The following is a 14,558-nucleotide window of genomic DNA, read 5'->3' as shown; positions in this document are numbered from 1 at the left end:
ATCCTTTAATTGTATACCTTGCATCCATCTAGCATCTTCAAAATGATAATTCTTGAACTTAATAAGATATCGTCGGATAGTCTTACTGCTTCTTAGTACCTTGTCTTCATGTCGGAGAATGGACTCGGACTCGAGCATTTTTTGGTCCTCCATCTCCGGTGGGTCTTCAATAGTTGGTTCTTGACGTGGCTCTCCTTTGTAAGGCTTTAGAAAGCTCACATGGAAAGCATTATGTATGAGCCAATGGCTGGGCAACTTGAGTTGATAGGCCATCTCATTGATTGGCCTAAGAATCTGGAAGGAACTATAGTACATTTTTGCTAACTTAGCATAGTACTTTTGGTGTCCTGTAGGATTCTTGCCCGTCGTGTGCCTTAATTGAGCCTTGGGGAAATTTTAATAAGACCCAATCGTTTTCTTTAAAGGCTTGGGCTCTTCTGTGCTTGTCAGTAGCAGTCTTTTGTCTTTGCGCTGTGAGATAGAGATAGCATCCTTAATCTTTTGGAAAGATTCTTGTAGGTCTCCCCTATACTCATCTGCAGCGAAGATCTTCCCATGTACCTTAAGTAGCAAGGGACTTTTTGATCTTCCCTCAATTACCTCGAAAGGTGCTTTTCCCGTGGAAGTATGTACAATGTTATTGTAAGCATACTCCACTAAAGGTAAGTACTTCTCTCATTGGGATCTTTGATTTGCTTCCGTTACATAGGCTTTTAGTAGATCAAGAATTCTTAGCTTAGCTATTTCACTTTGGCCATCCGTTTGTGGATGATAGGCCGAAGATAAGTTTAGCCTTGTCCCTAAATTCTCAAAGGACCCTTCTAGAAATTACTGGTCATTCTAGGATCTCTATCCGACACTATGGACATTGGCAAGCCATGGTACTTGAAGATTTATGAAATGAAGAGGGTTGCCATTTGATGGGCTTAAATAGTCTTTTTGACAGGTATAAAATGAGCTTGTTTGCTAAACCTGTCTACTATCGTCCATATTTCCATATTCGCATGGGTCAACTTAGGCAATCCAAAGATAAAATCCATGGATATGCTCTTCCATGGTGAATTAGGGATCGACAAAGGTTGGAGCAATCCCGGTTGCTTCCCTCTATCAAACTTCGTCTTTTGGCATACCACACATTTAGAAACATACTCTTGTATGTTTGCTTTCATGGTAGGCCAATAGAAATATGTTTCAATCCCTTTTAGGGTAGAGTGAATCCCTCTATGCCCTGCATAAGGAGGAGCATGAGATTCATACATTACTTTCTCAGGGTGGTCTCGTACGGTCCTGTACGTTTTGTACACGTACGACGATGTGTGGTACTAAATGAACTAAATTTTTTTATGATGTACGATGACGTTATGTACGTTCAAAATAAAAAAAACAAATAATTCTTAAACCTAAGGCTTAGGCCTTAAAGAAACTTGACATTTGTACAGATTACAATTATGAGAGCTTGAGAGGGAAAGACCCAAGGGAGAGAAGATGGAGAGCTTGTCACTTGAGACTCGAGAGCTTCAATGGGAGCTTGAGGGGGAGAGACCCGAGGGAGAGAAGATGGAGAGCTTGAGCCTTGTCACTTGAGAGCTTCAATGGGAGCACGTGGATGATGAGAGCATTGAGAGGCTAGAGCTTATAGCTTGTAAGTTGTGTTGAGAACAAGGTGGAGGAGTTACTTAAATAGATTATAGGAAGAGGAAGTGCATGGGAGAGGGAGAGCATGGGGCATTATGCATGTGAGAGGGAGAGCATGGCAATATGCATTGGTACATGCCACATGGTTGCAAACATGCTCCAAACCGGCTCCCTAAACACCCACTAACGTTCACTGCCAACGTTCAAAAACTGCTGCCAACAGTCGACTACATTTTTCGATCGAACATAACGTACTAAACGTACTGAACGTAATGGGTCCGACCGAACGGTACTAGACGTCCCGTACGTAGTGAGCTAGTAATGCATAGTCTATTGCCATAGAGAAGATAACCATCTTGTAAAGTAAATGGTTCCTCTTTCTTCCCTAGTGCAAGGGCTGAAATCATATCTCTAAAATCGGGAATAATAGCATACTCATCTATCATAGAAGATAGATCATTGTGAGTTGCTACAGAAACCGCATTCACTCTCGGTTGTCTTGAGAGTGCATCGGCTACTTGATTATGCTTGCCAGCAATATGAGCAATATGAAAATGAAATTGTGAAAGAAAGTTTGCTCATCTCATTTGTTTGTCGGAGAGCTTGGTCTGCGTCATGAAGTACTTAAAAACTTTGGTGATCCGTTCGCAGAATGAAAGGAGTCCCCAGTAAATAGTGCTTCCATGAGTCTAAGGCATGTAGAACTGCGAGGAGTTCCTTTTCATATATGCCTAGAGCTTGCTCAACAGGGTCGAGTCTTCGATTTTCATAGACAATCACCACAAGCATCACATTGGACCTCAAATGGCTTTGAGACATCCGGTAGTGTAAGCACAGATTGAGAGATAAGCTTTTCTTGAAGCTTTTCGAAAGCATTGTTCTCCTTGGCAGATCATGTTTACCTAACGTTTTTCTTTGTTAGGTCATGTAATGGTCCTGCTATTAGTGAGAACTTTTCTATGAAGCATCTATAGTATGCACACAAACCTATAAAGCTTCTTAGTTCGTGTAGATTCCTTGGATTAGGCCATCCTTTTATTACCTCTAGCTTTGATGGATCCATTTGGATGCCATCTTGAGAGATAATGTGACCTAAATACTGAATCTCTCGTAAGAAAAATTCACTTTTCTTTTGATTAACATAAAGTTTATTCTCTCTTAAAACTTGATATATTACTTGGAGGTGTTGCTTGTGTTCGTCTAATGAATTAGAGTAGATGATGATATCCTCAAAGAAGACTCCAGTAAAGGTTCGATGAGGCTTGAATAGCTTCTCCATTAAGCACTTGAATGTGGCTGGTGCATTGGTCAAGCCAAAAGGCATGACAATGTATTCGTTGAGACCAAACGTAGTGCGAAATGCGGTCTTTACAATGTCTTGATCAACTATCCTTATTTGATGATAGCCACTTTTTAGGTCAATCCTATTGAAGTAGGTGGACCCTTGTAGCTTATCAAATAGGTCTTCTACCCGTGGAACGGGAAACCTATTTTTGATAGTGATCCTATTTAGTGCTCTATAGTCTACACACATGATATGTGCCGTCTTTCTTTTGCACTAGTAGCACAAGAGAACAAAATGGAGATGAGCTAGGTCTAACCATGCCCTTCTCAACCAACTCATGCACTTGCCGCATAATCTCCTCTTTTGTTGAGCTTGAGAAACTCTATAAGGAGGTTTGTTAGGCGGTGAACTTCCTAGAAGAAGTTCAATTGCATGGTCATCATTACCTCGTTTAGGAGGTAGCTCACAAGGGATGTCGTCAATAAAGACATCTTGAAACCAATTGAGAAAATTGGATAACTCGAATTCTTTTTGATTGTGTATATTTTCTTTTGCTAAAACATTAGGTTCATTTTGAGAATCTTTAACAAAAATCATGTACACGGAAATAGAGCTCTTTATTGACTTATTGAAAGCTTGTGTATGTACAATGGGTATGGTGTTACCAATTTTCTTAGCATCCATGTACATATCTTTTTCTTTGAACCTAAAGGAGATTCTTCTTTTAGGGAATTTGACATTGGGAGCCATTCGATCAAACCATGGTGCCCCTAGGATTACATCCTCATGCTTGAGAGGAGAGATAAAGAAGTCCTCTTTTGTCCACATAGCTTTGGACATGGAGCCTCAATTTCTCGATTAAGGGAGTGACTGAAGCTTCTTGTCCCTTGAAAGGACCGTCTGCGGGTAGGACATCTCCCATCTCGTAAGCTTGTATACCTAGCTTGGTGGCCAACTCTGTGGATATAAAATTGTGAGTAGAGCCAAGGTCAAAGAGAATAAAAGCATCATGTTCTCTTACCTTTCCCCAAGCATGGCATACAAGAGATCCTTTGTAGTGAGTTTCCTCCTCTTGGATTTCGACGAAGGTAGCTCTAGGAGGCTCATGACGGGTGTTCTTTTGGGGACAAGCGTGGTACGCATGCCCTTGCTCGCCGCACTTGAAACAACGGTTATCCTTGCGATAACGCTCAAGCTCTTTAGGAGAGAGTTAATTTTTGCCTTTGTAAACTCCCTTCTCTTTAGCTTTGTTGGAGTTGCCCTTACGAGACTTTTGAACATTGTCCTTCCTCTTAGGCTCATTGGAACCCTTGTTTTCCGCGGGCTTAGAATTTCTTTTAGTGCATGTTTGGAAATTGATTCAAGAAGCCATCATAGTATGGTGTATAACCGCCGATATGGTTCTGGCCTTTGAGAGTTGACATATTCCGCCATTTCTTCAATTAAGCCCGCATAAAATTGTTGCTTTTGCTCTCCCAAATCCAACTTCTTGAAGACAATGGCTTTGAGTTGTAAGTTTCAAAACTTGTCTACATATTTGTGAATGGATTCGTAGGGAGAGAGCTTCAAGCTTCGCCATTCGGTGAGTACTTTGTCTTTGGCATCGATGGCCAAAAACTGCTTCATAATGGAAGCTCTTAAAGCTTTCCATGTTCGTGGAGCTTCATCGTTGGCCCGTAGGCTAGACCACCATTGTGGCGAACTTTTGAAAGTGCATAGCTACATGGCATAGCGTAGAGGACTCCATGAAGCCCTCATCTCCAAACACCGCATCGAATTAAGGCTGTACCTTACATTGGTATCAGAGCTTTGACAGTGTTCTGTATCACTCTAGGAAAGAACCACAAGAACCACATAATTTTTTTTTTTTGCTTGTTGTGGTCGCACAAACCTAAGTTCGCTTGGGCGTGTCAATTCCTAATCGTGTTTTTGAAGAGTGACACGAATCCGAGCAAAGAAGGGCTTGTCCAGTCTCCCCTTGTGCCTCTTTTAACTCATTGACAGCGGACCGTGCACTTAGCGGCCCGCCAATCGACGTGAGGTGGGAAAAAGTAACCTTGGTGTGAGCGCAAGGCCGCCAAGGGGTGCCCCTGCGGAAAAGAGCAGAACTCGGGTGAAGAGAAGATCCTTCTCTAACACAGATTGCAAGCGAAAGAAGAACCTCAAGAACCTCAAGATCCGCAAGAACCCCAAGAACCAAGACCCACAAGAACCCAAGTTCCTCGTGAACTTAAAATCCCAAGACCACAAGAACCCACAAGAACCCGTGACTTCAGTGGATGGTCATCACTCGAAGCGGAATGGATACTTCGCTTAGAGGTGATGAGCATGAGAGAGACGAAGAAGAATTTTCCCCACCAAGAGGTTTTTCCGACCCTCCCCCTTCCCCATCTACGCCAAGGATTGTACTAACTCCTATGGAGGCTTTCGACAAGAGAATGATGGACAGGAAGTTAGAAAGCGAAGAAAGAATAGCAGCCATCGATCGCAAATATGAAGAAAGAATGGCAGCTATAGCGCGTGAGAGCAAGCAAGCACGCTTGGAAGCCAAAGCAAGAGAAGCAAAATTGGATCGCGAGAACAAAGAAAGACTAGCAGAATTTGATCGCGAGAACATAGCAAGAATGCAAGAGATGTTGCGACTCTTTTCTCAAGTGCAGGCACAGGTGCAAGAGATTCGGGAAAAAGAGACTCTCTCAGTCTCTTCTTCTCCAAAACAAAACACATGATTTGCATGATGATAATGATTTGAATGATAATGATGAGCATGATGATTTGCATTAAGATGATGTGTTAGTTGATACTTTCTCGAGTGAAGCTAACCTCATTGCAGATTCGATTAATAACGAAGAACCGATCTTGGCTTTCGAGCCGAGGTCCACAGAACCCCCACGGGAAGATTCGACCAATCAGGAAAACCGATCTTGGCTCTCGAGCTTAGGTCCAAAGAACCCTCACAGGAAGTATTCTATGTACAAATGATTAATCAACACGCATTGTTCGAGTGTTTCTTCGTGATTGTTTCTTGTATTTTAGTCAGCGTCTTTATGTGATCCCTTTTCCTAGGCATGACATATTGTACGTTGAGCATGTTTTGCTCATGAATGAGCACGAATGTATGCGGATTGTTCATGAAAAGCTGAAAAGTATGTATGTAAGGAAGTCACATTCCATGTCTCTTCCTTGGCATGACACATTCGTAGAAAGAGCACATGAAAGTATGAGCACCAAGCATGGGCATTTCCGTTGTGAATTGCCACAGTTCATTGCTTTAGATCATAAGAGAAAGATTCGATCTCATTGTTTGCGTGTGTGTGGTGAACGGTTTGGCACTCCATCTAATTGTTCATCTACATTGCATGCACAGTCTTTGCGGAAGACAAGATTTTTTCCAGTCACTTTACATGGAATAGATATGTTCATGTTTTTGTGTTGGAAGTGGTTTCAGGAATTTTCAGCCATGGAGATTCTTGAAGGAGAAAGAAGCATGACTCTAGATGAAGTTGAAGCATCGAAGGAGCCTCAGAAGACTTTGTGTCGCTTTTGGAGTGGCCCAAAGAAGCAAGCATTGCAGACCTTTATGAATTTAAGTACCGCACGACCCACTCATCAGAGTGGGTCGGCGAAGAGTCTCTTCCAAGATTCCGGATGCTATTGGCGATCTCCCTCGACGCCATACAGTTCGGTACCAGTACGTCACTTTGAAAATGAGGGGATGTCACGTGACACATCCAACCCTATGTGTTTGTGGACAAGCTACAACATGATCAAGGTTCAGTTCAGTCAAGTCAGTCTAGAATAGGAAGTAATCTGACACTTTTGTGAGTCTGTTCGCAGACCGTGCATGTCCAGACACTTAGATTAGATGCATATCCTTTGGTTGCACACAACATGACCATCAGATTCCAATCAAATCCCATCAGTAGCATTTTTTTAGTGCATATGACTATTTTTTCTATTTTTGACATTTTTCACTTATGAATTTAAGTGACTTTTGTTGGAAAGTAGGTAGGCAAATTGAGTAAGTTTGTATATAAGCAAACCTAGGCTAGCACTAATTGGCAGAAGAGGCAGCAGGAGCACAAGCTCAACAGACAACTTCTCAGCAGAACCCAAGAGGCCTAGCGTTTTTGCATACTGGAGCATTTTTTGGACAAGAACCCAGATCAGCCAGCGTTTTTGCATCTGCATCAACCCGGCGACATCAAGGAACAGATCAGCCCCAGCGTTAGCAGTTTCCCATCGCCCCAACGTTTTTGCATCAACACAAATATCAGCCCTAGCGTTTTTGGATCTGTCAGACAAGCCAGCGTTTATGCAAATCTTCGCGACGGAATCCACAGTAGCATCAGCGTTTTCAGTTTTCAGCCTTAGCACTCGCAAAAGAACCCCCGAACCTCGCAGATCTCAACCTCCCGCAGCAATTCCTCGCTGCATGGTCAGTTTCCGCAAGGTTTACAGTTTCAGCCCGGAAAACGCAGATTTCAGCATCAGCGTTTTCAGCGCGTCGTCATTGTATCATCGACATAGAGTCAGAATTCAGCAGATAAAGATTTGCAGATTTCAGCCCTTAGAGTTTCCAGATTTCAGCCCTCTCATCGTCGTCCTTATCGTCGTCGACATCGTCGGCAAGTCCAAGCATCGTAGAGATTTGTGCAATCATAAGTAGACCGCTCTCGCCATAGAGAGTGGGGCCTTCGGAGGAAGGTTTTACAACGTCTTTGGTGTTGTATTCTCTTCTCTCTCTATCTCCTAGTCTCATACACTTCCATTCACAGTGTCCATTCACTTTGTTTGTGTCCATTGCACTCTCTCACTAAAGGAACGGAAGGCTCTCCCTTCCATAAGTAAAAGGAACCCTTGAGCACAGTTCGGAGCACTCATCTTGAGCAAAGTTCAAACATTCATTCCGCTGCACCTTACAGAGGGCTATTGAGCATCTTGAAGGCTTGAAAAGGTATCAAATTTTAGTGCTTGTCCACCCTCCTGAAATTCTTTGGTCTTCTTGCTCATATCCTTGAGAAAGTCGTATTGATTGGCTCGATAGAAGTGTTTCCTCTTAGAATAAAACAGTTGGTCGTCAGAGTCCAAATTCTCAGAAGAGGATGAATCCTCCTCGGAACTCTTAGAAAATTTTCGAGATCTTCAGTGGGATCTGCTCTTCTTGGCCTTCTTCTTGTTCTTACAACGTCTTTGAGTCTTTCGTTTTTTATTGCTCTGTCAATCCTCATCACTTGAATCAGTGGAGTTGTTTGAACTGTCGAAAGATGATGAGGATGAAGTGGAAACACCCTCAAAACGTACGCGCTTCTTTAATTTTCTTGCATTTGCAAAAGAAGACTGACGATCCATGTAACCAAGGTAGTTTGTTCACTTGTTGCGTCTCATTGAATGCTTCGTGGTCCTCAATATTTGATTGACTCGTCGTTCTATGACATCGTCAAGTTCATCTTCATGTACACCCACGCAGGTGGTTTCTTCAATGTTGATTTTAAAGGTAAATTGATGGCTGTTGTCACAAACGGGAGCGTACACGAGCACTTGAAAATCTGAAAATTAAAATACTTTGCAAATGTGAGAGAAGGGAGAAGATCGACACAGTATTGGGGACCAGAAGATGGGCTGGTCCCCCCCCCCCCCCGGTTAAGAGTATTCTTTTATTCAAGGAGAATTCATATACAAGCATGAGAACCCGAGGAAACCCCTCCGTTCTGTAATCTTAGACCCGAAGGTCGTGCTTTCCCGTAAAGGGCTTGGGCACAAGGTCGTTCCTTCCCGTAAGGGACTTAGGCGCAAAGCCGTACTTTCCCGTAAGGGAGTTAGGCGTGAAGCCGTACTTCCTGTGAAGGGCCTTCTCGTAAGACGGGAGATTCCTGCAAAACAAACCACACAAACACGCGACAACAATTCGTATGGCGAATCCACAATAGATACCTGTCGCTCTTGCGCGGGAAAAGCGACTTCCGTGCTTCGTAGTCTCGCGATCTCTTGCGGCAGAGTCTTCTCTTGCTGATGTTGGTACCTCCCGTGAATGAGGGCATGTGGTGCTTTTATAGCTCCCTGGCCACGGCACGAATAACTGCTCGCGTAGAGATCGCGGCCGTTTTTTTTTTTTTGGGCGCTGTTTTACCCGAAATAGGGAGAGAGAATTCGCTGGCTGGTTTTGTTGCTTTATCTTCTAAGTGGCTGCCCACTTATATTAAGTGGGCGGCCGGCATATTTTAAAATTGGTATGAACTTGCCCAAAAACTCAATAAAACCTTATAAGTTAAAACCAATGCATTTAACAACACTTCCCGGGCGTCCCTGGATGCAACCACATGCACGAATGCAATGCAAACATAGATTCCTCGCGGGAAAGCGTTTGCCTTCTCGCGATTGTTCCTGCTTTTCGTAAAAAGCTTCATTGAACCCATCTTTATTCTTGTGCTTGCGTTCTTACGCGTATTTTCTTACTCAGTTCGGATTTCCTCCTTAGCCTACGGGATGCCCCCTTACTGATGCACCCGTCACCCATCATGTGACGCATCAGGGGCACTCGTAACCCGGCCCTTTCCACCGAACTTACGGAAACTCCTTCGCGATGTTTACCGTCACCTATCAAATGACACATCAGAGTTGTCCGTTCTTGATGGCAGTTCCTGTAGCTACAATCTTTTAACAGTTCTTAGTGCACATAATAAAATATCATAAAAAAAAGATTAGTCATTAGAAATAAGAAAATGTTCAATTAGCAACAGCTGTATGCCACCGAGTATGCATTTCGTTGATCGTATGCTTCGTAAAATTTTTTGCATATTGGGGATCCTTCGAATACTCGAGCACTTGCTTAGCACAAGCATCAACCTGCTATTGACATTGCATCTCCATTTGTTCATACTCTGTAGGCCGCGGTGGCCTGTACTCTTCTTCTGAATCGGTAGAAGGTGGTCATTGTGCATTTGAATTTTCCGTGCTTTCACTTATCCGGAGTTGCCGGGTGGCTTTGTTTGATTCTTGCGGGATTGAGCATGCACGCATAAGAACCCACGACTGAGTTTGTTGCACAAGAGTAGGCAACAAAATTGCTTTCCTAGCAAGAACATGCTGGCGCAAGTCTAGGATATCCGCCAAAGCGCTTGGGAGTGGAAAGTTTCTTTGTCGACATCAAGGTCACTTTTCATGGTAATTGGGTTTTGTCACTTTTGGATAAAGTGTTTTCAGCTGCTCCGCTATCTCTCTATATAACTATCTAGTTTCTCTTGTTGGATCCTGCTCTACGATTTGTCTCGGTGTATCCTCTAGGTTTCCCACTAGTTATACAATAGTAGTTAAAAATAAATGTCAGTTTTGTAGGCGTTTTTCATGAATTTGTAACTTCAATTATTTGGTGGATAATGTTTTGAATTTGTAACTTGCCCTACTTTTGTTCCTGGATTTGTCTTCGCATAAATAGCATTCTGAAATATAGTAACTTGTACATATGCCGATCTAAATAATAACTGCTAACTGTTCTTTGGCATACCTCCATACCTTTAGGTTCAAACTGGACAAGCCTCAGCCAGAAGTAGCTTTTCAGCTCGATTTTTTGCCCAGTCATGCCATCCCTTGCCTGTAATCTCTCTGTTTCAAGATTCTCCCCAATTGGAGAGCAGACAAGAGGTGAAGGGAAATTCCCGTTTTGTAGGGGATGGGCTCTTTTCTTGCACTCTTTCAAAAGAGAGAGAGATGTTGAAGCTGAAAGAACTACAGGTAAACATTGTATACCCAGTTTATGAAAGGCTCATTCTAATTGTTTTTCTTGCTGTTGTGCTCCTAAAAGAATTCCGTCTTTTATGACAGGAGCAAGTTGATAGTGAAGAAAGGGAGGCGATTGGCAAAGCTCAACAAATTTTGTTCACTGTGAAAGAGGGCCTTTTGACTGTTTCTGGGGCATCTACTTCTGATAGTCAAGCTGATAATGATCAGTGCTGTTTAGATTTGACTACGATGGACGATGTGATGTTGGCTGATGATTCCACTGTCACAGGGGATGATTCCAGAGTGATGTCACATGTATTACCTTCAATCTTAGAGCCCAAAGCCTGTGCAACATTACAGTTACAATTGAATGTGCAAAAAGAGGTTCCTTCATTCCCTTGTGATAACATGCTCACTAGAGACGAATTTGGTGTGGATGGTCCATGCAGGCCTTCAGGCACGATGCTGGTCTCATTACTTGTTTTTGGCGTGTTAGAATAGAAATGCTTTGTACCAGTTTATTTGAAATTTTTCTTTGGTTACACTTACTCTTCCTTTGTCCTGCAGGGGAAGAGCAACTTGCTGTTGAGATTGAAGGCAAAAAGAGTATCATCCCTTCAAGTGAAGAAGACAAGTTGATTGATTCTACAATAAATGATCTAGGGCTTATCTCTGTTAATTCATTGAATGGGCCGGCAACTTTGAATGATTTGAAAAAGGCCCTTCAAGACTTAACTCAAGCGGTAGATAAGGCGTTAGCATCATTCAGAGAGCTGGACCTGATAAATGGGATTGAGGCTAATGGGGCCATGGTAACAACGCTTTCAAGTTTTTATGACGAATTCATTCCTCCAACTTTGCAGAAGATTTGGCTATTATCAGACGGTATGACAGCATTGCATCAGACAACTCAAGCGCCTACTTCTACGTGTGACCATCAAGCTAGTTTGGAGTTCAGAAAAAGTTCATGTTCAGATCATGGATCTCTCAGATCAAGCCATACTGGTAACATTCCACCTTTGACCAGTATCAGACATATTGTTGCTCCGTTCATTCTCTTATGCATGCATATATGGTTCTTTTTTTAGTTGTTAAAAAGGGTCTCTAGGAGGAGAGGATGTTACATGAGTGGCTTGGTGGCACCAAGTCTCCAGTCTAGCTGATGACCTCTACTCAACGATTTTTGGTGTCTCTACAGTAGCTCAAGCTGTCAAATCATATTGGTCCAAATTTCTCTCTTGTAGCATGGAAATAAGTGAGAGTTAGGATATAATTTAGAGGGCGATCTGGTACAATAGAGAGGAGGAAGCATGAAACATAGAAATTTGGAGAAACAGCTTCCCATATTTTGTGTTACAACCTCAAGTTGAAGGCAAGGAAACGTACTTAACGGCCAAAAGCTATTGTAAGTGGCCAATTAATCTCATAAGGCAAAAACATAGGAGAAAACAGAATAAGTCTTGCAGGTAGTGCCCTTAGTTATCTTGCATAGTTTTGATGCATGTTACAAAGTTTACTCCTAAAGTCCTTTCCAAGCAGAGACACTCCAAATCAAGTTTGGTTACCCATTTGGACTCTCATGGTTGGAAGGGTGACAACCGCTCTTCAGGACCTTCGTATGGACCTATGTCATGGTACTCTATCCCTTGGCTCTTCTTTTTTGATGCTATACATTGTGGCTTACTCTAGGGGGGATTCTTTTCTGCTAGAGGTTTGCATTTATGTTTGCACAAAGCTTTTGATAAGGTCTTCCATTCCTTGAGCCTCTGGTTTTTTGGAGAGGATACATGGGATGAGAAGGCTGTCTCTTACACGGTGCTCAAATCAGCCTCTCAACAATTGGAAGTATGGCTTGGGCCACATTCCAATCAAAATACCTTGATTGAGTTGGGGTGGTCTCCTGGTGGTGGATGTATTCATGGAGATTAGTGGACATTAAGTTAGCGATTAGTGCTTTTTCTTTTTGTTACTACATTTATGAAGCATTGGCTCATAACCAGAATTTACAAGGCATGAGATTACAATGGAAGGATATCTCGCTTTGAATATGGGGGCAGGAAGAGGGTGCTTAATAAGCCCAACCACAATTTTCAAGTTGAAAGATTGTGGAGGGGATTTCAAGCTACGAAAATTTTATGTGCAGAAAAAATTGCAACCAGTTACACATGGTGATGCCTGTGAGGGTCTTACTTGTTAAAGGCTGAAGAGAGGGGGGAACTAATTGGTCTGAGGCTTGCGGCTGCCTGTGGCAGAGGGTGATCCCCCTCACTTGCTTAACTAGGATTGTGCGGACAAAGCTATGCTTGTGGGCTTGTGTGGCTAGAAGTGCTGTTTGAATGAAATAAATCTGATAGGTTACCATTGGAATTGAGGCTGATTGTCAGTGCAGTGTTTCTCATGGATTTACATGGTTGGCTCACGAAGGGTCTCTCATGTGACTCTTTTAGGGTTTTGTTTTTGAATGCATATGCGAAGCTCCACCTCATTTGTGGGTGTGTGTGTGTGTGTGTGTGTAGAGAGAGAGAGAGAGAGAGAGAGAGAGAGAGAGAGAGAGAGTCACTTTGTTGGTAGCAGGGAATATGTCGAGGCCTAATACAGCAGCCTCTGGAGTAGCGTCCAGTTCTGTGGTTGAATCCATTGACATAGAAGGCTTTCTCCATGATTATTCCGTGAGGTTTTCAGCAACTTTGGCAAACCAGGTATTGGCACTGGTGCAGAAGGGCCTAGCACGTCAGTAAAACAACTTGTCCTTGGTGCTCAAGCCTACATTGTACTGGCTTAACCTTTTTGCTCAAAGTTGGAGTTCAAAGGTTGTCCACTATTTCTGAAAACCAGAAAAATGTTACAAGACATTTTAAATGCAAAAAGTATTCTCTGTATAAAGAGGTCGTAGAGAATGTGTGCTTTCTTTTGCCTTTTCTAATCTCTCCCCTAAGAGTTTCTCTTCACTATGTAGATTCTAATTTATTTTACTTTTGGAGCCATTATACTACTAATTGCTCTACCTAATGGCTTCAAAGCAAAACTAATCTAGTATTTGTCCTAAGATTTCTTTGGAAAATCTTCATAAATTTCCTTCTTGAGATTTATGAGGAAGTCAACAAGCTAAAAAAGATCGAAGGAAAAATAAATGCTACGAGAGTTTTGTTTTTGACCTTAAAAGAGTGCCATTATTTTGTAGATGTTTCAAAAGGTTTTTGATTTTTTGATTTATTTTGTAGATGTTTCAAAAGGTTTTTGATTTTTTCAAAATTGTAGAGACCAACTTGCTTTACCAAATAAGATGCTTGCAAATGAGAGTAAAAGCATTCAATGAGGTACCTAGAATCAAGTAAAGCACCACATGAGATGCTTACGGATATTGAATTGTAGTATGTCTAATGTTGCTCAATGCATTGTAAGGTAGGTGCTACACAAGAAATTTGATCTTTAGTGCGACCTTGAGTTGGGTAGTTCATAGCAATTACAATACATATATGGTACATGAGGCCAAAAGAAATTATACAAAGAAGGGACAAGATGGTGGTAAACATTACAAGTTCTTCCATCTCATTTTTGACAAAATGGTAAACACTACTTTTATAGCTCCTAGATTTGATGAGTCCATGCTAGATGAGCTTAAGAAGGGAATGCGTGATTTGAAGGTGAAGCTTGCAAAGCTTGGAAAAAAAGCTTAACCATCAGGGCCACTTTTAGGCAAAGACAACATCGTTCACCCAAATAAGGTTTTGTTAATAGATGTATTTGGTGTGATAGTGCAGACCGTGTAAAAAGGGATTGTGATAGTTTTAGTGATGCTTTGACAAAAGATACTATCATTTTTAAGGATAGTAAAATCCACTTAAAAGAGTTTTATCTTTGAGAACTAACTTTGGGAGGGGGGGAATGTAAATTTTAATTGAAGATATGGCAACTAACC

At 42.1% G+C, this 14,558-nt stretch overlaps 1 protein-coding gene across 1 annotated transcript in view; it reads left to right on the top strand.

The window, feature by feature from the left end:
* LOC147441552 (Transducin/WD40 repeat-like superfamily protein) overlaps positions 1 to 13,548 on the top strand; it is a 44,894-nt gene extending 31,346 nt beyond the window's left edge. Inside the window, exons 18-21 of the mRNA XM_086483151.1 lie at positions 10,439 to 10,651; positions 10,742 to 11,096; positions 11,207 to 11,644; positions 13,214 to 13,548. Of these exons, the coding sequence (XP_086339277.1) occupies positions 10,439 to 10,651; positions 10,742 to 11,096; positions 11,207 to 11,644; positions 13,214 to 13,377 (1,170 nt within the window). The 3' untranslated portion in view covers positions 13,378 to 13,548. The remainder of the gene's footprint in view (positions 1 to 10,438; positions 10,652 to 10,741; positions 11,097 to 11,206; positions 11,645 to 13,213) is intronic.
* The last annotated feature ends 1,010 nt before the right edge of the window (positions 13,549 to 14,558 follow it).

This window comes from Adiantum capillus-veneris, chromosome 15 (assembly GCF_014529385.1).
Source record: "Adiantum capillus-veneris isolate H3 chromosome 15, ASM1452938v2, whole genome shotgun sequence".
Lineage (NCBI taxonomy): Eukaryota > Viridiplantae > Streptophyta > Polypodiopsida > Polypodiales > Pteridaceae > Adiantum > Adiantum capillus-veneris.
Note: the sequence above shows the minus strand (reverse complement) of the source record. Positions and strands in the feature narration are given on the sequence as shown.